Below are 26,459 nucleotides of genomic sequence, written 5' to 3'. Positions count from 1 at the left end.
AAATGATGATGGTGTCCGGTAAAATATTCCGGAGTTAAATAGTCCCCCTTTCGGATCTCCGGCCGGGGACTACTCAAGAGGACGTCATTATCAGCAAAAAGAAAACTGGCGTTCTACGGATCGGGGAGTGTAATGTCAGATCCCTTAATCGGGCAGGTAGGTTAGAAAATTTAAAAAGCGAAACGGATAGGTTAAAATTAGATATAGTGGGAATTAGTGAAGTTTGGTGGCGGGAGGAACAAGACTTTTGGTCAGGTGAATACAGGGTTATAAATACAAAATCAAATAGGGGTAATGCAGGAGTAGGTGTAATAATGAATAAAATAGTAGGAGTGCAGGTAAGCTACTACAAACAGCATAGTGAACGCACTATAGTGACCTATATAGACACGAAGCCCACGCCTACTACAGTAGTACAAGTTTATATGCCAACTAGCTCTGCAGATGATGAAGAAATTGATAAAATGTATGATGAGGTAAAATAAATAATTCAGGTAGTGAAGGGAGACGAAAATTTAATAGTCGTGGTTGACTGGAATTCGAGAGTAGGAAAAGAGAGAGAAGGAAATATAGTAGGTGATTATGGATTGGGGCTAAGAATTGAAAGAGGAGGCCGCCTGATAGAGTTTTGCAAAGAGCATAACTTAATCATAGCTAACACTTGGTTCAAGAATGAAACAAGGTTGTACGCATGGAAGAAGCCTGGAGATACTGGAAGGAATCAGATAGATTATATAAAGGTGAGACAGAGATTAGGAACCAGGTTTTAAATTGTAATACATTTCCAGGGCCAGATGTGGACTCTGACCACAATCTATTGGTTATGAACTGTATATTAAAACTGAAGAAACTGCAAAAAGGTGGGAATTTAAGGAGATGGGACTTGCATAAACTGAAAGAACCAGAGGTTGTACACAGTTTCAGGGAGAGCATAAGGGCACAATTGACAGGAGGGGGGGGGGGGGGGGGAAGAAGTATGGTAGAAGAAGAATGGGTAGCTCTGAGGGATGTAGTAGTGAAGGCAGCAGAGGATCAAGTAGGTAAAAAGACAAGGGCTAGTAGAAATCCTTGGGTAACAGAAGAAATATTGAATTTAATTGATGAAAGGAGAAAATATGAAACTGCAGTAAATTAAGCAGGCAAAAAGGAATACAAACGTCTCAAAAATGAGATCGACAGGAAGTGCAAAAAGGCTAAGCAGGACAAATGTAAGGATGTAGAGGCGCTTATCACTAGGGGTAAGATAGATACTGCCTACAGGAAAAATAAAGAGACCTTTGGAGAAAAGAGAATCACTTGTATGAATATCAAGAGCTCAGATGGAAACAAAGTTCTAAGCAAAGAAGGGAAAACAGAAAGGTGGAAGGAGTATACAGAGGGTCTATACAAGGGCGATGTACCTGAGGACAATATTATGGAAATGGAAGAGGATGTAGATGAAGATGAAATGGGAGATACGATATTGCGTGAAGGGTTTGACAGAGCACTGAAATACCTGAGCCGAAACAAGACCCCCAGAGTAGACAACATTCCATTAGAACTGCTGGCAGCCTTGGGAGAGCCAGTCCTGACCAAACTCTACCATCTGGTCAGCAAGATGTATGTAACAGGCGAAATACTCTCAGACTTCAAGAAGAATATAATAATTCCAATCCCAAAGAAAGCAGGTGTAGACAGATGTGAAAATTACCGAACTATCAGTTTAATAAGTCACAGCTGCAAAGTACCAATGCGAATTCTTTACAGACGAATGGAAAAACTGGTAGAAGCCGACCTCGGGGAAGATCAGTTTGGATTCCATAGAAATATTGGAACACGTGAGGCAATACTGACCTTACGACTTAATTTAGAAGAAAGATTAAGGAAAGGTAAACCTACGTTTCTAGCATTTGTAGGCTTAGAGAAAGCTTTTGACAATGTTGACTGGAATACTCTCTTTCAAATTCTAAAGGTGGCTGGGGTAAAATACAGGGAGCGAGAGGCTATTTACAATTTGTACAGAAACCTGATGGCAGATATAGGGGTCGAAATGCATGAAAGGGAAACAGTGGTTGGGAAGGGAGTGAGACACTTGTAGCCTCACCCCGATGTTATTCAATCTATATGTTGACCAAGCAGTAAAGGAAACAAAAACAAAATTCGTAGTAGGTATTAAAATCCATGAAGAAGAAATAAAAACTTTGAGGTTCGCCAATGACATTGTAATTCTGTCAGAGACTGCAAAGGACTTGGAAGAGCAGTTGGACGGAATGGACAGTGTCTTGGAAGGAGGATATAAGATGAACATCAACAACAGCAAAACGAGGATAATGAAATGTAGTCGAATTAAGTCGGGTGATGCTGAGGGAATTAGATTAGGAAATGAGACACTTAAAGTAGTAAAGAAGTTTTGCTATTTGGGTAGCAAAATAACTGATGATGGTCGAAGTAGAGAGGATATAAAAGGTAGACTGGCAATGGCAAGGAAAGCATTTCTGAAGAAGAGAAATTTGTTAACATCGAAGTTGGATTTAAGTGTCAGGGAATCGTTCCTGAAAGTATTTGTATGTAGTGTAGCCATGTATGGAAGTCAAACATTTGCGATAAATAGTTTGGACAAGAAGAGAATAGAAGCTTTCGAAAAGTCGTGCTACAGAAGAATGCTGAAGATTAGATGGGTAGATCCAATGACTAATGAGGAAGTATTGGATAGAATTGGGGAGAAGAAGAGTTTGTGGCTCAACTTCACAAGTAGAAGGGACCAGTTGGTAGGACATGTTCTGAGGCATCAAGGGATCACAAATTTAGCATTGGAGGGCAGCGTGGAGGGTAAAAATCGTAGAGGGAGACCAAGAGATGAATACACTAAGCAGATTCAGAAGGATGTAGGTTGCAGTAAGTACAGGGAGATGAAGAAGCTTTCACAGGATAGGGTAGCATGGAGAGCTGCATCAAACCAGTCTCAGGACTGAAAACCACAACAACAACAACAACCGCTGATCTCTGCGGCAGACTAAACGACCGTATAGCAAAATGATACAGACCCACATGCATTCAGTCACGCATGTCAGAGACTTCTGTGTCACTGGAAAGCAAATAACATGATAAAGAAAGGGGACTACAGCACCCTTTCAACTTCCTCTTAAAGTTAACATTAATGTAGTCCATGGACTGAGTTAGTCAATAGACTGAGGACAATATCAGTCATGAAATTCTCGAACGATATGTCTTGACTTTCATCATCAACCAGTTTGGGATATCATATAGGAATGACTGGTGTGGGATTGGAGCTGTGTTTCATCAAATTACAAGTCATACACTTCAGTAAGATTTTCAAATAGGAAACTATCTACATCCTTGAAATGTGACGTAATCTCGATGAAGGACGCAACAGTCCAATGTTTAAAATTAGCAGAATTTAAAACAACCTTCGAGACTTTGATTGAATTTTGTAATATATATATATAGTCATCGTTATATTCGCATATGAGCTATAACATTGTTACCACTGTGCATCGAGGGATTACATACCACTTGTGCGGCTGTGGACACATGACGTAATGAGGAAGGTATCTCTGGAACAGAGACGAATGAGGAATGATTTTAGTGGCCACACAGACGTCAAATAGGGAAATCTACTGATATAAGTACCTTGGGCAGAGTGCAGATTATTGTGGCACAACACATGGGAAGTATTCCGGAAAAAATGAAGCTGGCTGGCTGCTCACGAGTTACTGTTGTGAGCATGTATGACAAATTATTGAAGGGCGGTGAAACCATTAGTAGGCAACAAGCTGATGGACACCACATTCTTATCACAGAAGTTACATGTCAGAGGCTTGCCCACTCTATAAAGTAGGACAGTTAGCGATATGTCGCAGATCTGGTGATAGAGTACAATGCTGGTGTGGATACTTGTGTTTAGAATCTCACTGTTCAGAACATATTGTTGAACATACGGCTTCACAACAGGCGACCCCTATATCATCCCATATTTACTCAACATCTTCAGTTACGAACAGAGTGGGCACACGATCATCAAAACTGAACTGTGAACGCATTGAAACATGTGACCTGGTCAAATAAATCGTGTTTCTTGCTGAATCATGTCAATGGTCGTTCCAGAAGAATAACCACTCAAAGCATACATCACGCTAACAGTGGAGGCTAGTAGCTGTATAATGCCATGAGGGAATGCACCTGTGGACTCATGGGTTCCATGGGAGTGACCAAAGGTACCATGAGAGCTATGAACTGGGTAAAAGAAAGGTGTTGTGGACGACATGCATCTGTTAAGGCTTGATGTCTTACTGAAGACCGAAGCGCGCTTGAATAAGAAATCTGTCCCTATCACTAGGCCAGAATCGCACTACAGCTGTATGAAGAACATGATAGTGAACTCACGCAGATTTCTTGGCCACCAAATTATCTTGATATGAAGTGGATGCAGTCGAGTTCCAACTCTCACCCATATACCACTGATTAGTAATCTACGGTAACCGTGTAAATTGGGCATATTCATCTGGTGACACTTACCCTCAAAAATCTACCAGTGTTTTATCGAATCCATGCCACACAGAATCGGTAATGGATTTATTTCCAAAAGTGAACCAAAACTAAACTAAGCATGCGGTTATATTTCTTTACCTCACTGTTGCATGCATGACTCACTAAATTACACTACTGACCATTAAAATTGATACACCACGAAGATGACGTGCTACAGACGCGAAATTTAACCGACGGATAGAAGATGCTATGATATGCAAATGATTAGCTATTTAGAGCATCCACACAAGGCTGGTGCCAGTGGCGACACCTACAACGTGTTGACATGAGGAAAGTTTCCAACCGATTTCTCATACACAAACAGCAGTTGACCGGCGTTGCCTGGTAAAACGTTGTTGCGATGCCTTGTGTAAGGTGGAGAAATGCGTACCATCACGTTTCTGACTTCGATAAAGATCAGATTGTAGCCTATCGCGATTGCGGGTTATCGTATTGCGACATTGCTGCTCGCGTTGGTCGACATCCAATGACTGTTAGCAGAATATGGAATCGGTGGGTTCAGGATGCTAATACGGAACGCTGTGATGGATCCCAATGGCCTCGTATCACTAGCAGTCGAGATGACAGGCATCTTGCCCGCATGGCTGTAACGGATCGTGCAGCCACGTCTCGATACGTGAGTCAACAGATGGGGACCTTTGCAAGACAACAGCTATTTGCACGAACAGTTCGACGACGTTTGCAGCAGCATGGATTATCAGCTCGGAGACCATGGCTGCGGTTACCCTTGACGCTGCATCACAGACAGGAGCGCCTGCGATGGTGTACTCAACGACGAACGTGGGTGCACGAATGGCAAAACGTTATTTTTTCGGATGAATCCAGTTTCTGTTTACAGCATTACGGCGATCGCATCTGTGTTTGGAGACATAGCGGTGAACGCACTTTGGAAGCGTGTATTCGTCATCGCCATACTGGCGTATCGCCCTACTTGATGGTATGGGGTGCCACTGGTTATGCGTCTCGGTCACCTCCTGTTCACATTGACGGCACTTTGAACAGTGGACGTTACATATCAGATGTGTTATGACACGTCGCTCTATCCTTCATTCGATCCCTGCGAAACGCTACATTTCAGCAGGATGATGCACGACTGCAGGTTGCAGGTCCTGTACGGGCCTTTCTGGATACAGAAAATGTTCGACTGCTGCCCAGGCCAGCTCATTCTCCAGATCCCAGACCAAATGAAAACGTCTCTTCACAATACGCCAGTCTCTACTCTTGATGAACTGTGGTATCGTGTTGAAGCTGCATGGGCAGCTGTACCTGTACACGCCATCCAAGCTCTGTTTGACTCAATGCCAAGGGGTATCAAGGCCGTTATTACGGCCAGAGGTGGTTTTTGGTTTTTCTTTGTACTGACTTCTCAGGATCTATACATCCAAACTGCGTGAAAACATAATCACATATTAGTTCTAGTATAATATATTTTCCAATGAATATCCGTTTATCATCTGTATTTCTTCTTGGTGTAGCAATTTCTATGGCCAGTAGTGTCCATCTATTAAGGCTTGATGTCTCACTGAAGAGCAAAGCATGTTTGAATAAGAAAACTGTTTCTGTCACAAGCCCAGAATCGCACTATAGCTGTTTGAAGAGCATGATAGTGAACTAATGCTGATTACTTGGCCACCAAATGAACTTGATATGGACTGGATGGATTTGGCCACGAAATTAACTTGATATGAACTGGATGCAATCGAGTTCCAACTCCCACCCATATACCACTGGTTATTAATTTACAGTAACTGTATAAACTGGGCATAATCATCTCATCATACATACCCTGAAAAATATACCAGGGTTTTGTCGAATGCATGGCACATAGATTCGCTGCTGTATTACATTCCCAAAGTGAACTAGCATGTAATTAATGATGCTGTTATAATTCTTTACCTCATCATTGCATGCATGAGTCGCTAGATTATTTGGTGAAAGACGCAATGCTTATAGCTAAGATTGACACTGTTCACAAATTTTACTTACTTTTTGCTACAGATATTTGAAGTTAGATACAAGCCTGTTCGCTTCGCAGACGCTGCCTCCATCACTACGGGTGCTGTCGCTAGAAGGCAACCGCCTGTCGCACATCCCGAGCGTGGCGCTGCGCAACTGCACGCGCCTGCTGCACCTCAACGTGGGCTACAACCGCATCGACGAGGTGCGCCCTGAGGACTTCGAGGAGTGGGCGGCCGCGCTCGAGACGCTGCTGCTGCGCAACAACCGCATCGCCGCGCTCGCCGAGCACGCGTTCGCGCACGCGCCGCGCCTGCGCGAGCTGAGCCTCTCCTTCAACAAGCTGGGCCACCTGCACCCGGAGGCCCTCGCCGACCTCGCCGACAGCCTCGAGAGCCTAGAGATCAGCTTCGGGTTGGACCGCGAGGACTTCCCCGCGGAGTTCTTGAGGCCACTGAGGGCGCTCGCCTGGTTGGCACTCGACAACAACGAGCTGCGCACAGTGGGGCAGACCGACCTGCACCCACTCTCCCAGCTGCAGTACCTCAACCTCGAGTCCAACAAGCTGACGCGCCTTCCGCCAGGGTTCTTCCACCCTGAGGTATGCACAGTTATTCTTTACTACTGGCGGACTATAAGGTAGACACATTTCCATTTACTCTTCATCTGCATATTGGAAAACCCATTTAATACTGCAGATATTGATGCTCTTCTTTACTCCCAATATATTTATAGCTACGCATTACAAAGTATGAAATTGTTAGTTTTCAATCGCCATAAGTTCAGAAAATCTTTCTGCCCTGTAGTTATACATACGTATCTTTATAAAACTTTCTGGCAGATTAAAACTGTGTGCCGGACCGAGACCCAAAGTCGGGACCTTTGCCTTTCTTGGCCAAGTGTTCTACCATTTGAGTTACCCAAACACAACTCAACCCCCGTCCTCACAGCTTTACTTCTGCCAGTACCTCGCCTCCTGTTCTGCAAGGTTCGCAGGAGAGCTTCTGCAATGTTTGGAAGGTAGGAGGCGAGGTACCGGCAGAAGTGAAACTGTGAGGACGGGGCGTGAGTCGTGTTTGGTTAGCTCAGATGGTAGAGCAATTGCCCGCGGAAGACAAAGGTCCCTAGCTCGAGTCTCGGTCCGGCACATAGTTTTAATCTGCCAGGAAGTTTCATATCAGCGCACACTCCGCTGCAGAGTGAAAATCTCACTCTGGACGTATCATTATTTTTGAAATCTTTGCCCAGACTTAAAAAACATGGATTCACTACAGAATTGGTATTAGTTTGTTTTGATGGCATCTCATCAATTTAATGAAGCACTGCTAAGTAATTACATGGTCATTTTCGAGAAACATGCTACCAACATAAAATTTAAAGAGAAGTTACATGAGATTAGCATAACAGGCACAAGTCTGACTCATAACAGGCACAAGTCTGACTCATTAAAGAATTCAATGCAAACTGTATTTTGGGTCTCAAATGGCTCTATATGAAAACACACATTAACTATGTTACTTATTAATCAGAAGGCATTTTAAATTAAATTTCCGTAGTGCCCTCTTGTGTAGATGTACTGGGACTGCAGCCAGTCAGATACTTAGAAAATAACTACAGACAGCCTTTGTTTTATGAAGCATTTTTTTTGACTACCAGTTTCGGTGCCTCATTGGCAGCATCTTCAGGCCCCTATAAATTTAGATAGATATGACATCTAAACATCTATGCTATAACAGGGATCACTGCTTTCAAACGGCTACCATAGTTTTTGAAACTTCTCTGTAGATGTGGATGTTCCACACCTCTCAACGACAAAGAAGCTGGCTGTGGCCTCACCTATTTGACACGAAAATGTAGGTTTATGTGGCTGATACTGAGGCTGTCAGATGGGTAGGTCTACTTCAGTTACAGAAATACTGAGGAGGGAATAATATACACCTGTTTGCGCAAATGAATTAGGAAACCCACTTAAAATCTTAATCATGTTATGACCATGTAGTCACAGTATGGTTCGTGGAGTGGCTGTGGGACTGCAAATATACTTTATCGGTGTCACAATTTGTTAATAACTTCTCTTAAAGAGACCCTCAGAAACCAAGGTGTATAAGTAACAATACGTTATTTTGAGTGAATGATGTTCAAAGTTAAGACACTGCACAAAATTCCACGAACAACTTGAGAAAAAATAAATATTTGCAAAGTTTTGAAACTTTAATGCATTCCTTGTCCAGAACAGTCAGTGCTGAATTTTGTTAGTTACTAATTGTTCATCACTAATTAAATGTTATGGGTCACAGTAAAATAAATAGGAAAACTTTAATGGCATGCAGTAGCTTAACACTTGAGTTGATCATGTCTATGAGATTACTGCAAGTCTGTTTCTAACATCCAATCATGTTTATTTTCTGAATAACAACCAACTTCTTTAGGATTTGATTAAGGGGATTCAGTATACTTGCAGCTCCATGGTATCGATGTTTCTGGTAAAATTCATGAATTACTGGTGGCATAAAAAGAAGTAGAGTCAGTAGGTCTTTGTACTTCGTACTTCAGATATTTTAACTTAGGTTGTTCATTATTTATTTCTAGAAAAGGGAAGATGTTGATATTTCTGCCACAATGATGTGCTTTCTCGTTATTAACATTTTGAGACTTTTCCATCACTTCATTGAGAGATGCTTAGTGAAACAAAATGAAGGGTGTCTTCTTTTGCGAATTAAATCACTGCATTTCTTTCAAGCCTTTCACTGAGTCCTTGAGGTAAGGATCTCTTAGTGTGATGAAATCATTGTCAATCATCTGGACTATCTTGAATTTCCTGTTGGCTTTGGAAAAGAGAAAACCCACTCAACAGGTACAAATTCTCAAAAATTCTAAAAATCTTTGTTGCATTTCCAAAATATTGGTTGCATTCCTTGCAGAAATGACGATAAATCATGAATTTTTGTTCTACATTTTCAGCTTCTGTATTCTGGGTACTGTAACTGCATACCCTAGCTTTGTCACTGAATGCTGTGACGTAGTTTACTCACAAGGACAATTAATTACGTATTGGAAATTACATAAAGTAATTTCTTAGAATCGATGAGCGCCTGACTCCCATGCAAGTTGTAAATTCTTGCAACTGCAGAGTCTAAATTGTGTATATAAAAATTGTAGGTCCACAACTGTGTGGCATAATACGCACTGCTGCCAGAAAGCCTAGCTATAGTGAGTGTTTTTTGTAGGTCAAAACATACCAACGTCTTTTGTTCTCTAGCTGCCTGAGCCTTAAGGAAATGTAATTCCTTTTCAAGGGTCGGTGTCTGAACACTCTTAGGGTCTCCATGGACAATCAATTTTTGCAACTTGTCACATATCATACAAGTATAAGTACAAGGTGTATAGAAACCTAAATTTGAGCCTGTATTGTACACAAATCTGTAGTGAATCTCTTCAACAGCTGGTGAATTATTTTCTGCACAAAACTCTTTATAGATTTCCTAAATTTTGGTAATATTTAGCCTCGTATCCAATTACTTAATGTAAGGAAATTTCTTTCTACTATAATGAGCAGATGTACGTTGGAAATGAGTTTATATAGTCCTCAAAAATTTGAATCGTGTTTCTTGGTTATTTATGTTCTTACAGTCTTTTGTAGGAACTTAAGTGGGACGTTTCATAAAAAAACATTGGTAACCTGTTTGTTACTTACATCCAATGTCAGCAAGAAAAACTATTTACATACTCTGAATCCTTTCAGACTGTATGTGCAGCTTACTTTATTTTTGCATGGATGGTTCTTTTTTTGCCTCATTGGCTCTTGTACTGAAACCCAAGACTTATTGAATGAAGCTTAGAGATTCCAGCTTCTAGATTCCCATATTCATCAAATATTTGTAGTATCTCACCTTCATTAAGCATTTTCGTTTCATTTAAATCTGCAGTTTTTAACAATTTGTTCATGAACTTTCCACTGCCAGTGCGTAAGTTGTTTACCTTCATTTCGAAAACTGGAATTTTTATTTCTTTTCCAACTCTCCAGTTTTCTTAACCTCTTCCTTTCCTTTTGATATGGCTATTCACTTGAAGTAGATTCATCAGACTCTTCATCAGCTTCAATAGATTTCTCGTCGTCGTTGTGTGCATAAGAAGTAAACAGTGCTACGTATGTATTCTCTATTCCTAAAAAGTTTCTAACCATACCATGAACACGCAATGTAGAGAGTATACTGCTTAGCGATGGATATTAATACATGTCCTTTACTTAATTAATAAGGAAGTATTTGTAAATTTATTTACTATAAAATACTTAAAGACATGGTGAAACACTTACAGTCACTTAAATGAATTTTCTGTTCACTCTCTTCTGTTTCACACATTTGACACAGATGTGCACCTGTTTTGTACACTCTAAAACGTCAATAATATTAATCAGTTTGTAGAATCTGGAATAATAACAATAAATTCCAAGGAACCAAAATAATAATTTTAAATAAAACAGCTTCTCTTGAAGACTCAGCCAGGAACTATTTGTTGTTTAGAATCACTTGGTAGCCAAGAGATGTAAGTGCGCTTATATCCTTGACTTGCAAAAAAAAAAAAAAAAAAGGAAAAAAAAATTTGGTTATCAGTCTTCTTTTCAACCACTAGACGTCAACACTGAACTGCTTCTCAGTTTATTTTGTTGGTCACGTAGAATTGTGTTTGTTTTAACTACTGAAATCTACACTAACCCCTAATATTAAAAATTTGTCACTTACAATCCTTGGCTTCTAAGGGTCTCAGCGACGATTACCAAATTAATAGAGTAACACAATCGTAAAAGTTTAATTAAAATGAGCACAGGAATTATGAAACCTTGACCGGTTCCCACTCAATAAATTCCCAAATCAGTTGCTGCACAAATGAATAACAATACCAGTTCAAATAACAGTAGAATTGAATCACTCTTCAAACCTACCCTATAAGGTTTCGTAATCTATAAATGAGTTCTCGCTCGAAATTCTCTATTAAAGAACAAAAAAAAAATAAAAAAATGGGAACTTTAGAATCATCGCCAAAGAACCGTAATGTTACATTCATACGTAAGGTTTAAACCACATCAAATAAATTTAGTTCAAGGAGTAAGACCATAGCGAGGTACGCATTCACATTGGCTAGATACAATACCTCTTTAGCATTGGACAGACATGTGTGGCCCTACATTATGAAAAAATATCAAGCAGGAAGATCATAACAAGAAACCAAAAAAGCTAAACACTAAATAAGGAAAATTAGTGCATTCACTAACTCTAAGAGTTTGGCAACGCAGTAAAAAATATTTTAGCTGTGTCAAAATCAGTCTACTACAAACTTTCCCAAAACACAAGCTGCAACAACATTGATCAGTTTAAGCCACATAACTTTATCTTAGAGTTAGTGTCCATGCTACAGCATGCGAAGAGATCGCAGTATGGCGCACAGTCTCAAGAACATTACTGGCCAACCCTAAACAAAATAACAGTGAGACTTCAGAGGAATGCGCAACTGTCATAAAAGAACTGTTACTGCACATTGTAACGCACGAGAGTTTATTTGTAGAGTTCAGCATGTGGGGCATATAGCACAAGCCGTAGTCACATATGCACAGTCGATGCTTAGGTTTTGTGGGCGCCTGAAGAGCACCTCGAGGTCCGTCCTCCATGTATTAGGCGCCAACATCCTCCAATGGTCTCTAAAGCCTTGGCCCCACTTTGCCGTTCTTTGGCTGCTGTCTGGAAACTTCTCTCACCGCTACTGCAGTCGCTCTTGTATTATTTCGTAAATAGGTATGACTGCATACATGTCCCAAGGAACATTGCATCGTACTTCTAAATAACACCGGCACTGATGTTTGGGATTTATTCTCCAATACCAGGCTCTTGATTCTCAATAATTATGTCCTTCCTGGACGGCATTATACGAAACGTATGAGCGTAGATTGTGACACATGGGCAACAGCTTAAGGAAGTTTGGTGTAGGCCGGATGACCAAAGCAGTTAAAGCGACAGCTCCCCATCAATCAATTGACTGATTCTAATAGTGACTTACTCATATTTTCCTTGTACGATACATTTTATTTCAGTGTTTCGCAGTTTTACAGCTCTGAAACGTTGTAGTAGACTTACAGTATTTGTACAGCATGAAACCTAATCAATAACTGACTAAATATTTGTGTACCCTTTTCATATAGGATATCATTATAGACAACTAAGTATGTGGAATAAGCCTGAGTTCATTATTAATATTGTCTGTCAAGCCATTTAAGTATAAAAGAACTGCAAGATAACGTGCTGCGTCCTTCTCATTACGAAATACTAATACCTCATATGATTGCTCTTCCTTCGGCAGACTCTGTTGTATTACTGCATGAAGTGATTCGTGTAAGTTAAAACTTACTATTGCCACCTACTTGGCTTGGTCCACAATTTTCGACATGTTGTGTAAGAAAGGCGGAAGTTATTTTCAGAATCCATGCTCTTTCGCATTGAGTTTGTTACTGTGTTCGATAACTTGACGTCGGAGCTTACTATGTATTTCATGATTATCCATCTGAACGATATTTAATTACTTCTGCCACCATTCTTGTAGACGAGAACCTGTGGTATATTATGCTTAAAAGAGGGCTAACGTAATGTCAAAGACAGTGTAGAATCGGACAACGAATCCATATAACCCTAAAGATTTGAGTACTTCTATTGGCTTTTGCACTTCCTCAAAGTCACTAACGCTATTATTTACACCCCTCATCTCAGCATTGGTGTGAAAATTAATATCCGGTAATACCTCTGGATTTTCAGTTCTAGAGAATCATTTGGAAAATTTGAGCACTTCTGCCTTTGCATATCCACTCCCAATCTCTGTTGCTATTTCGTACATGGGTATCTGGTCACTAACTTTGGTGCCACTACCAAGTTGGTTTATTAGCTGTATGTATTAAAGTCAGAGTCTTCCCCTACGTTTTTCACCCATTGGTATCATGGAGGTCTTTCCGTGATATTATTACACATATCCTATTATCCTGCACATTCTTGTTGTCAGTATTTTCCGTACGATCTTTTCTCCTACGATTCCCCATAACTTATCTTATCAGTCCACCTAATTTTACACATTCTTCCATAGTAGTATATCGCAGATGCTTAGGTCCTCATCTGTTCCAGTTTCCCCACTGTCAGTGGTTTACTACTGTATACAGAGGGGCCCAAAAAATGTATCCACTGTTTAAAAGTCCACAACTGGCAAAATAATTGACGGAGCTGTCTCATCTTTGGTAGTGTAATAGTTTGTAGTTCCGGCAGTCGCCACACAAACATTGTATTGCGCTGTTTTGTTATGTCAGACGACAGTCGCCAGATAGTCAGTGTTTTGTTCTTAGTTGCACCCAGTTACTCGAGCAAACAAGGCCGGCGCAAGGCTTACATTCAATGAAAGGAAGTCAGTTTTAAAGTAGTATTTTAAGTACGAAAACATTAATGAGGTTCGACGGCAGTGGCGAAATGAGTATCAAACAGAGCCACCGACAAGATTAACGATTCGTCGCACTCGAGACAAATTTGAAGCCGAAGGATTTGTTAAAGATGTACACAGACAACGGTCTGGACGACCTGTAACAGTAACAAGTCCGGCTAACTACCGTCCTGTGTTACAACAATTCACTCGCTCACCAGAGAAGTCTGTGAGACAGTGTGCCCGTGAAACTGGACTGAGTCGCTCAAGTGTTCGGAAAATTTTGAAAACAGAAAAGTGGAAGTGCTACAACCCACGATTGTTACAAGCAGTGAACGAGGACGACCCAGGTCGTAGAATGAGTACTGCGAGTGATTTACTAACATGGTGCGCAACGATGATTGTGTGGTCTGATGAGGCTCAGTTCAAACTCAGTGGGACAGTAAAGCGCCACAATTGCATATACTGGGCCGCCGAAACTCCGAACGTCCATGTAGACAAAGCCGTAAATTTGCCAGGAGTAAATGTGTGGTGTGGGTTGTCTTACCGGCGCTTGATTGGGCCATTCTTCTTTGACGGCACAGTTACCGGTGAGGTGTACCTTCAGAAACTTCAGACATCCATTTTACCTGCCATCCGAGAATTGTATGGAGACGGAAGAGTATACTGTGAACAAGATGGTGCCCCAGCCCACTACCAAAATCGTAGTTGGGCGTATCTTGACGAAAATCTACCAGGAAGATGGATAGGCCGTTGAGGTGCTGTGGAGTATCCACCACGTTCCCCAGACCTAACTCCTCTGGACTTTTACCTGTGGGGAATACTAAAGGACGTCGTTTATCGACAAGAGCGACGCACATTGGATGAACTTCGAGAATTCATCGTACATTCATGTGCAAATATCCAGCTGAACACGTTGCAGTCAGTAATTCGTGCAGCAGTTCGACAGCATCGTTTGTGTGTGGATGTTAATGTGTTAATGGTGACCATTTCGATCACCTACAGTAATATCCTTAAGTTGGACTTTGAGCTACACTTTCACCAAAAATGAGACAGATCCGTCAATTAGTTTGCAAGTTATGGACTTTTAACTGTGCATACATTTTCTTGGACCACTCTGTACTACTGTGCTCCAAATGTACATTCTTAGAAATCTGTTCATCAGACAGAGGCCTATGATTGATACTAATAGACCTCTCCTGGCCTGAAATGTCATTTTTGCCTGTGCTGGTCTGCTTAAATGTGTCCTCCTTGCTTTTTCCGTCTTGTGTTGTTTTCTTGTCCATAGCTTCGTCTAATTCTTGAGCAACAATTTGATTGTAAGCTTCCCCCGTTCTGTACTCATTAGACTGTTCATTCCATTCAACAAATCCTGGATTCTTGTTCACTTTCATTCAGGATAGTAATGTTATCAGGGAATTTTATTACTGATGTCCCTTTACCCCGGATTTTTAGCCCATACTTGAACCTTTCAATTATTTTAGTCATTACTTCTTCGATGTATAGATTACATCTCCGTCTTACACTATTTTCAATCCGAGCACTCCGTTCTTGATCTTCGAGTCTTATTGTTCCCTCTTGGTTACTGTACTTACTGTATATTCCCTCTACCTTATCAAACTTTTTCTCGATATTTCGAACATCTTGCAGCATTTTACACTGTCGAAAACTTTTTCTATATCAACATGTCCCATGATCGTGTCTCATTTGGTTCAATCTTGCTTTCATTATCAAACGCAACGTGGGAATTTATCTAGGGCAATCGAACAATTCTCATCCCTATGGTCGAAGTCTAGACAATCGCCACCGATCTTGTCATGAAGCATTTGGTTCAAGGTTTCTACTCGATTAAGGACCTATGAGCGACAGCCGATGTGGGGAAAGTTTCGAACTGCGAATTTCGTTGAAATTCCATGACCAGAATTTGTCTTGTCAACATTCTCTGCCAGTCGTTAGAATGTTCTTTGTATGACATCGAAACCCAGATGACAGACATATTTTTTTCCCAAAGTTAGAAACAGTCCACTATTTGTAGCGACATATTCCCACATTGTTTGCCAGGAGAGCCTCTTGAGTATGTGCAATTTGGCATCGAGGAATATACTGTGAGGGGACTTCCGATGGCTCCCTTGCCATTTTACTTCAATAAGAGATGCTTTTACTAGTTTCCACGAAAAATCTTTGTTTCGAAATCTGGCAGAAAAACCCGTAGAGAGTCTGGTCATATGGGAAGTACACAAGCAGCCGGACGCGATCACTAGGTTCACTGTGCGATAACAGTGGTGATATTACGTATGAACTGCCACTTCAGCTGAGATACAAAACACGGTTTTCGGTAACTCCTTGTAGATGTAGATGAAAGTGAACCACTATTTTTTGTAAGTTTCAACTGCAGACGACTCACACACATTTGCTTCTGCCTGATACGGGACACATATGAGACACAGCTGGCTCCCTGTCAGACCAAGTGTGTTGTATTGGTTTAGTATGAATTTCAGCAGCTCTTCAAATTCACTGACAAGTGAAATGGATGGAGTACTATGAATTCTACCTGCATCCACCCCTTCCCTGCACAGGGACGTACACATCTGTCTAAACCAATTAATCGAAAGTATAGAAAACGTAAGTCTTGATGGTCAGATGGGAAACTGAAACACTGGCCTGCCCAAGTGCGCATTGCCACTTTTCTGAAACGAATTTAGGAGAGGTAATACTGCTGCTGAGACAAGGATATACACTACTGGCCACTAAAATTGCTACACCAGGAATAAATGCAGATGATAAACGGGTATTCATTGGACAAATATATTATACTAGAATTGACACGTGATTAGATTTTCATGCAATGTGGGTGCATAGAGCCTGATAAATCAGTACCCATAACAATAACCTCTGGCCGTAATAACGGCCTTGATACGCCTGGACATTGAGTAAAGCGGAACTTGGATGGCGTGTACAGGTACAGCTGCCCATGCAGCTTCAAAACGATACCGCAGTTCACCAAGAGTAGTGACTGGCGTATTGTGACGAGCCAGTTGCTCGGCCACCATTGACCAGACGTTTTCAGTTGGTGAGAGATCTGCAGAATGTGCTGGCCAGGGCAGCAGTCCAACATTTTGTGTATCCAGAAAAGCCGGTACAGGACCTGCAACATGCGGTGGTGCATTAGCCTGCTGAAAAGTAGCGTTACGCAGGGATCGAATGAAGGGCAGAACCACGGGTCCCAAAACATCTGAAATGTAACGTCCACTGCTCAAAGTGCCGTCAATGCGAACAGGACCGAGACGTGTAACCAATGGCACCCAATACCACCACGCACGGATGATACGCCAGTATGGCGATGACGAATACACGCTTCCAATGTACGTTGACTGCGATGTCACCAAACACGGATGCAACCATTATGTTGCTGTAAACAGAACCTGGATTCATCCGAAAATATGACGTTTTGTCACTCGTGCACCTAGGTTCGTCGTTGAGCACACCATTGCAGGCGCTCCTATCTGTGATGCAGCGTCAAGGGTAACCGCAGCCATGGTCTCCGAGCTGATGGTCCATGCTGCTGCAAACGTCGTCCAACTGTTCGTGCACATTGTTGATGTCTTGCAAACGGCCCCATCTGTTGACTCAGGCATCGAGATGTGGCTGCACGATCCATTACAGCCATGGGGATAAGATGCCTGTCATCTCGATTGTCAGTGATACGAGGCCGTTGGGATCCAGCACGGCGTTCCGTATTACCCTCCTGAACACACTGATTCCATATTCTGCTAACAGTCACTGGATCTCGAGTAACGCGAGCAGCAATGTGCGATACGATAAACCGTAATCGCGATAGGCTACAATCCGACCTTTATCAAAGTCGGAAACGTGATGGTACGCATTTCTCCTCCTTACACGAGGCATCACAAAAACGTTTCACCGGGTAACGCCGGTGAACAGCAGTTTGTGTATGAGAAATCGGTTGGAAACATTCCTCGTGTCAGCACGTTGTAGGTGTCGCCGCCGGCTCCAACCTTGTGTGAATGCTCTGAAAAGCTAATCATTTGCATATCACAGCATCTTCTTCCTGTCGGTTACATTTCGCGTCTGTAGCACGTCATCTTCGTGGTGTAGCAATTTTAATAACAAGTAGTGTAGATGTGAGTGACAGACAGAGCTATGTTACACGACTAGACCTCTTCGATTTGGATTATTTTGGGAAATTCTGTGGGAGCCGTAGAGGGAAAGGACATCGAAATACACGAGTACCTTTTTTTAAATTTTTTATGTTGTGATAAGCAAGTGGGACATGTGGAGATCGCTTTACAGCATCTTCTTCCTGTCGGTTAAATTTCGCGTCTGTAGCACGTCATCTTCGTGGTGTAGCAATTTTAATGGCAAGTAGTGTAGATGTGAGAGACAGACACAGCTATGTTACACCACTAGACCTCTTCGATTTGGATCATTTTGGGAAAGGCTGTGGGAGCCGCAGAGGAAAAGGACATCGAAATACACGAATACCTTTTTCTTAATTTTTTTATTTTGTGATAAACAATTGGGACATGTGGCGATCGCTTTACAGCATCTTCTTCCTGTCGGTTAAATTTCGCATCTGTAGCACGTAGCAATTTTAATGACAAGTAGTGTAGATGTGAGAGACAGACGCAGCTACGTTACACGACTAGACCCCTTCGACTTGGATCATTTTGGGAAAGGCTGTGGGAGCCGTAGAGGGAAAGGACATCGAAATACCTTTTTTTTAATTTTTTATGTTGTGATAAACAAGTGGGAGATGTGGCGATCGCTTTGCACGTGCAGATGCACCCCCACCTGCGCGACGTGCGGCTGTCGTACAACCTGCTGGAGGCGCTGGAGGAGGACACGCTGTGGGGGCTGCCGGAGCTGCGCACGGTGGTGCTGACCGGCAACCGGCTGCGCGCGCTGGCGGGCGGCGCGGTGCGCCAGCTGCCCGCGCTGCTCACGCTGATGCTGGCCGACAACCGGCTGGCGGCGCTGGCGCCCGCCGCCCTCAGCCACCTGCCGGCGCTCTCCAGGCTCGACCTGCAGCACAACCGGCTCAAGGAGCTGTCGCTGTCCGCCTTCCACAACGTCACCGCGCCCGCCACCCATATGGCGCTCAACCTGTCGTACAACGCGCTGGCCGCGCTGCACGCCGCCGATAGCGACCTGGAGATGTACGTGCGGGTACTCGACCTCTCCCATAACCTGCTCTCTGAGGTGAGCCACTGCCCGCAGGGGGGCGCACTCTGCTCCGGACTGCGCTTTCGCGGGCCTCCCGCCATTTAAAAGGCATGTACGTCGCCTTGTGTACGAAAAATCCATTATGTCACGTTTATATTAGAGGTGAAGGTCGTACAGGGATAAGCAAGGTTACAGACAATGACAAAATGCATACATATAACTGACGATGAGAACACGGCAATTGCCATAATCGAATTTCCCAGAAACTTCGCACAATGCAACAGGGGTCAAAATAAGCGAACACGTGTCTCGGCTTATCCGTAGATATTCGACCATATCTGGGAAGAGAGGGTGAAGTTTTCGAGGTACTCTATGTGCCTTCTATCAAGCTGAAGCAATGACACGGTGGTTAGGGACTTGGCATCACACTTTTGTATACTGTATTCGGAAACCGATTATTATAATTATTTTTGTTCTTCACTTATCCACCCATGTCCATAGAAGACTACTACACGTTGTTTCCCATTATATATTGAAATGACCTTGCCATAATCAGCCGGCACAGGAACGTACGGCCTCCAGACGGAGGCTGCGGCAGAGGGGTGGAGATTATATAAAGTCGGCTTCCATCAGAGGTCAGTGACACACCAAGAGCGCCTGAAGATGACAAGAAGTCGGCTTGCCGAAAGATCGCGCCTTTTGGACGACAATAGCCGGCTGAATACCCGAGAAATTTTGTGTATTGTGCAAGAATGATAACAGACGCTGATAACCTGCCACATGGGCTGAGCCACCTATGCAAGATCTTCAGGGACAATGGCTATAACTTCCATCAAATAAATGAAATGATTTCAAGCACGACCACCGACGAGGAGCAAGAAAAGAAACTCGCTTTTTTCTGTTCTGTGGCCCCGTGTCGAGCAAGATAAGCCGTCTGCTGAAACCTCGTGGCTCGCAGTAACGGCTTCTGGAGTTTTGTTCTTAAAGAAGCCATTGTAATTAAAATCGCCGGTAACAAGCCAAATACAGACGGTGGCCGGCAGCTGGTGTATATAAGGGGCGTATCAGCACTCGACTGGCACTCATCCACTTGACAATGGCCAAAGAGTGCTTGGCCGAAAGTTCGCGTAATTTTAATCACTTGACATGAATGGGAACCAGAGATCACTTTATTCGACGTTGTCCTTATTCCTCAACTAATCCTATGTCGGATGAACGTAGTAAAAAAAAGAACAGTAAGTGAATAAAAATTTTATGAAACTGTTTTCCGTGACATTACAGTTCTCCGTCTTTACTTACAATCACTTCAAAACTTCATTTTTCGGGAATGTAATGCGTTATGTGCGGTTGGCCGCAAAATTATTGTCAACACTTGAAATCTACAGCAATGTACTGGTTGATCAAAAAGTCAGTATAAATTTGAAAACTGAATAAATCACGGAATAATGTAGATAGAGAGGTACAAATTGACACACATGCTTGGAATGACGTGGGGTTTTATTGGAACCAAAAAAATACAAAAGTTCAAAAAATGTCCAACAGATGGTGCTTCATCTGATCAGAATAGCAACAATTAGCATAACAAAGTAAGAGAAAGCAAAGATGATGTTCTTTACAGGAAATTCTCAATATGTCCACCATCATTCCTCAAAAATAGCTGTAGTCGAGGAATAACGTTGTGAACAACACTGTAAAGCATGTCCGGAGTTATGGTGAGGCATTGGCGTCGCATGTTGTCTTTCAGCATCCCTAGAGATGTCGGTCGATCACGATACACTTGCGACTTCAGGTAACCCCAAAGCCAATAATGGCATAGACTGAGGTGTGGGGACCTGGGAGGCCAAGCATGACGAAAGTGGCGGCTGAGCACACGATCATCACCAAATGACGCCCGCAAGAGATCTTTCACGCGTCTAGCAATATGGGATGGTGCGCCATCCTGCATAAACATCGTACGTTCCAGCAGGTGTTTATCAGCCAGGCTGGGGATGATGCGATTCTGTAACATATCGGCGTACCTTTCACCCGTCACGGTAGCAGTTACAAAACCAGAATCACGTATTTCCGCGAAGAAAAAAGGCCCGATAACGGTAGATGTGGTAAATCCAACCCATACCGTGACTTTCTAGTCGTGAAATGGAGTTTCCATGACAGTTCTAGGAATTTCGGTAGCCCAAATTCTGTAGTTGTGGGCGTTGACAGACCCTCGGAGCGTGAAATGAGCATCGTCGGTCCACAACACGTTACTCAACCAATCGTCATCTTCCATCATCTTTTGAAACGCCCACACCGCAAATACCCTCTTCTTCACTAAATCGCCAGGTAACAGTTCATGATGCCGATGGATTTTGAACGGATAGCATCGGAGGGTGCGACGTGCGACTGCACGAGCGCTGACTTCCCCGTGCATAGACGTACCCGCTACAGTCTCCATTTCTTCCTGAACTGTCTCAGCAGCATTACGCCTTGTGCTCGGTCGGCTACTACGGGGTCTATCGTCCAAACAACCCGTGGCTTCGAACTTCGAAGTCATTCTCACCACAGCTGCGTTTGTCAACGGACCTTTACCCGTTCGAATCCCCTTCCTATGGCGATAGGATCGTAACGCTGAACTAGCACATTCCCCATTCCGATAATACAGCTTCACTAAAAGCGCCTTTTCAGGTAACGTCAACATGCTGCGACTGCTGGTGCATCTGATTCTCTCTCTCATTACAGCTCCTTTTATACACGATTGTTATGCGAAGTCACTGAAGTTTTGCTGTCCAGCGCCATCTGTAGGACATTTTGTGAACTTTGTTTGTTGGTCCTAATAGAACCCCATGTCATTCCAAGCATGTGTGTCAATTTTTACCTCTCTATCTCCATTATTCCGTTGTTTGTTAAGTTTTCAAATTTATACTGACTTTTTGATCACCCAGTACGTTGCAGACGTCGTTTCCTTCGCAAGTGCGATTCATACAAAGAAATTCCGCTGTGACAAATATGCCTTCGTGTGATACTTGTGGTTTTTGGAATTTCTATCTCTAGAGTACCTCTACAATCAGTGTCATCCAAGAGAATGCACCAAATCTTCCTGAAGAACAAACACAAGAATTAAATATGAGAATGATGGATTTATGTAGTACTGAAATATAAGACAATGAGAATTTAAAAATATTGTGGGACCTAAAGATACCATTTACAGATATGTTATATAACAATCATGTGATATTCTGAAATGCAATCGTAATATTGCGATTAATATAATGCCCTTATATCCTCTCTCTTGATAGGAAACATTCATGTAGTAGTCTTCTACGTACATGGACAAATAAATAAAGAAAATGAAATAAATACGAACACTAATAGGGTTTCGAATACAGGACGCTATTGATTGTATTTAGATGTTCGAGCTCTCATGTGACAAGGTGGGCTGAGTTTAACGCCCGCTAAAAGGTATTTAATTACCGTCGAAAACTTTGACAATCGTTCTTTCAGAAACTATCAAGTACCTATGGATAAGCCGAGACACGTGGTCGTTTATTTTGGCTGCTTTTCTTCTGAGCAAAGTTGCTGGGAAATCAGGTTATGGCACTTGCCGTGTTCTTATCGCGAGTGTTACCATAGTTTGTTCCTTTGCAATTCTTTCTGCAGCTGGTTCCTATAAAGTAATATACGAGGGTAATTCCAAAACTTAGGTCTCCTATTTTTTTTGTAAGTACAGAACTCTGTTTGTGTGGCAGTTGGTCACACTGATATGAAGAGTGATTCAAGCGCTGTATGTAAACATGCGCACGCCGCGCTGAGGCGCTCGGACTTGGATTGGCAGCTGTTGAGAATGCAGGTCTCGTTGAATGTTACCGCCAAGTGCGAACTGCGCGTAGTTATTCGGTTTTTGTACGCAAAGAGCACTGCGCCCATTGAAATCCAGCGACAATGGACGGAAGTGTATCGTGAGTCGTGCATGGATGACAAAAATGTTCGTAAGTGGTGTAGAGAGTTTGGAGCTGGTCGAACGAAATTCACCACGAACAAAGGAGCGGGAGACAGTGTTGAAGGTTGAGCAAAGCATGCGTGAAGATCAACAGATCACCCTGGATGATCTCTGCACGTTGGTTCCTGAGGATTCCCGAAGCACTGCTCACAGAATTTTAACGGAAACATTGAACTACTGGAAGGTGTACGCAAGTTGGGTGCCACGCATGCTGACTGAAGACCACATGCGGCAACGAGTTGATACTTCCCGCTGATTTCTTCACCTCCTTGCAGCCGAACGGTACAACTTTCTGGACTCAGCTGTCACGGGTGACGAAACCTGGGCATACCACTTTACACCTTAGACCAAGCAACGATCACGCCAGTGGCGGCATCCTTCTTCCCGAAACCCGCGGAAATTCAAACAAAAACAGTCTGCCGCTAAAGTCATGACAACCGATTTTTGGGACTGGCAACGGATATTGTTGGTCGACTTTATGCCCACTGGGACCACAATTAAGGCTGACAGGTACTGTGAGACTCTGAAAATACTCAAACGGGCAATTCAGAATCGCAGAAGAGGAATGTTGAGCAAGGGCGTACACATTCTCCATGAGAACGCTCGCCCACACATCGCTCGGCAAATCGTTGCTCTCCTGCAACAGCTTCTTGGAAGATAATCACCCACCCATCCTGACTTGGCGCCCAGTGACTATCACCTGTGCCCTAGGTTAAAAGGACATTAGGCCGGAAAGCGATTCAGCTCCGACGACGAGGTGAAAGCAGAGGTTCATAACTTTCTGAACAGCATGGGCATAGAAAAACAGTCACAGCGTCTACAAAAATGCATCGACAGAAATGGTGATTATGTCGAAAAATAGCTAAATGTTCAAGCTGTAAAGTGATGTAAACCATTTTAGAAATAAACAGGTCTATGTACTTATAAAAAATAGGAGAACTTACTTTTGGGATTACCCTTGAAGTGGCAAAACCCAAGATGGGAGAACTATTATTTCAAGGATAAATGATTTTTAAAATTCATTCTACTGTTCTGCAACATTTAACCCTTTGGTTCAGTTGATGAAAGCTATTGATATGTAGTATTTAGATGTTCAATTTATTTTTAAATTATGGTATTTTTAACTGAGGGAAGTATTTTTCTTTTTGAATATGTCTTTTGATAAGGTAAGAAATATACAGTTTTAGTGCAGGAGATATGAGCTGAAATAACGCCGGAAACAGTTGTACTCTTCGAAATGCGGGTCGTCGATTTATTGAGAAATCTGGAATGACAGGCCCAGTCCTAGACGCCAAACCAACTGGAACACTAATCCTAATAAACTAACATCGGTTGTTGGATGTTACAGACTCTAAGGAGCAAATACCTGCAAAATCACTTCCTAAATTGGCACAAGAAAAAGATATCCGGCTTGCAATCGTGGGTTACTGGTGCGTGAATTGAAGGAAGTGGTGAATCAAAAGCAAATTCCTTACTGAAAATGATGTACATATTTTATTGAGAGGAATACCTTCTTTATTATTGATGTCAACAGTTATACAGATGAGGCCCGATTCTACCTCTCCGATCACGTTAAAACAGAAAACACACGAATAAGGGCAAGGGGATCATCGTACTGTGCTTGAAGCCGTATTGCATGATCAGGGTATTGATATGCCGTTAGCAATTCTAGACTTTAACGATTTGAAGAAACCTTCAACAACGAATTATCTTTTTAACGATTCAAGATATCATTGGCCAGCTAAAGGAAGATGGGATCACCTGTTCATGGTTTCAGCTAGATGGCGTTCCAGGGCACACTGCTAACAACAATACACGTCTTGTGGAAGAAATTTTTGGGGAACGTGTCATATCAAACAACCATATCCGTAACTTCGTGTGATACTCTGGTAGTTACAAATCTTTTAATACGAGTTATATCATGAAACTAACAAAAAGTGTGGTGCCTGTTATTTGCTAGAGAAAATTAATGAACTTTAGTTGCAGAGATAAAAATCTGTTTCACAAAACACTTTTCGCTGTTCAGGGCTATTACCACTTCTAATTCAAACATTCATGGTAATTGTATCAATTAAACATAGGTAAGGAACATTTTAGTTTTATAGAGGCTGTCAATAATTTATAAAAGTCGCACTAAAAGACAACGTCTGTAAGGAATCAGATATAAAATAACAATTAGGAGCGTCCTTATATAATTTGCGTAATTTTTTATTTAATTCTTTTGATCACAATGACCTTTGAACAAAATTGTCAGTTTCGCCTATGCAATAACCATCTTCATAATCTGCTATAAAAGAAAAAGATAGTACATTACTAGCTACTACATTAAAAGATTAAAAACAAACGACATAAATTAAAATATGAACATGGTATGCCTCTCATTTTGTTGCGCTGCAAGAAGTCATAACCATATAAAAATAAGGTAAGTCAGAATTTCCATGCATGCTTCAACCAGTTTTGTTTAGGATGGAATGCTATCCTAGAGATCACTGACGCATGTGTAACATGCAGGTAATTATACAAAGTAATTGAAAGAGGGGCATTTAAAAGTAAAATTCAGTACAAAATTTTCATTTGTTTGTAATTAATCAAACGGATTTCTAGTAGAATATATAACTGAGTAAAAAACCTTTCTCTCTCTTGAAATTTTAAAAGGTACAGGTACTGTAAAATTCCGCATTCTGACCGTAGACGGGCAAATCGGATGGGATGGACTGCCGTGCCATTTTCTGACAACGGCGTCGTCAGAGGTGTTATGGAGGGGCGTGTGGTCAGGATACAGCTCGCTTGGTTCTTGACGGATTTCATAACCTCGGAACCTCTACCAGCCGTTCAGAAATCTGCTCTATTCAAGTCCTCCCACGAACGAAAAATCCACAGCAGTACAAGAAAGCGAAACAGGGTTACCCGCATGACAGTCAGCTGTTATGACCATTCATCTACAAAGGCGGATATTCCGAAAGTTTAAATCTGTTCACAATTTAACAAAATATTCAGGAAATAAAAGCTAATTACAGAAGTCATTTCAAAATTAAATACATTGGGGAATTTTTTATTGTATTGTTATTTCATGCCCCTCGCCCCATTTGAGAAGGGAGTGGCCTGCCTATGGACACTATTCACCGCTCGTCACTCAAACGATTGTAAAACATTTAGAAAAAACGTACTTTTTATATAATGAAAAGGCAGATGGTCAGTTACAGAAGATAAAAGATGAAAAGCTGATTTATTCATTAATTGAAATGTGTATTGACAGATAAACGTCAAATGAAAGTTTAACACAGAAAGACATGTTAGCAGTTGCATAAGTTAAAGGATATAGCTAATTTGTTGATTAATTATATTATAT

General features: G+C 42.0%; 1 protein-coding gene across 1 annotated transcript in view; it reads left to right on the top strand.

The window, feature by feature from the left end:
* LOC124593803 (chaoptin-like) overlaps nt 1–26,459 on the top strand; it is a 173,329-nt gene that overhangs the window by 105,486 nt on the left and 41,384 nt on the right. Inside the window, exons 6-7 of the mRNA XM_047132151.1 lie at nt 6,584–7,105; nt 18,751–19,170. Of these exons, the coding sequence (XP_046988107.1) occupies nt 6,584–7,105; nt 18,751–19,170 (942 nt within the window). The remainder of the gene's footprint in view (nt 1–6,583; nt 7,106–18,750; nt 19,171–26,459) is intronic.

This window comes from Schistocerca americana, chromosome 2 (assembly GCF_021461395.2).
Source record: "Schistocerca americana isolate TAMUIC-IGC-003095 chromosome 2, iqSchAmer2.1, whole genome shotgun sequence".
NCBI lineage: Eukaryota > Metazoa > Arthropoda > Insecta > Orthoptera > Acrididae > Schistocerca > Schistocerca americana.
The sequence above is the reverse complement of the archived record's forward strand: the minus strand, read 5'-3'. Positions and strand labels throughout refer to the sequence as shown.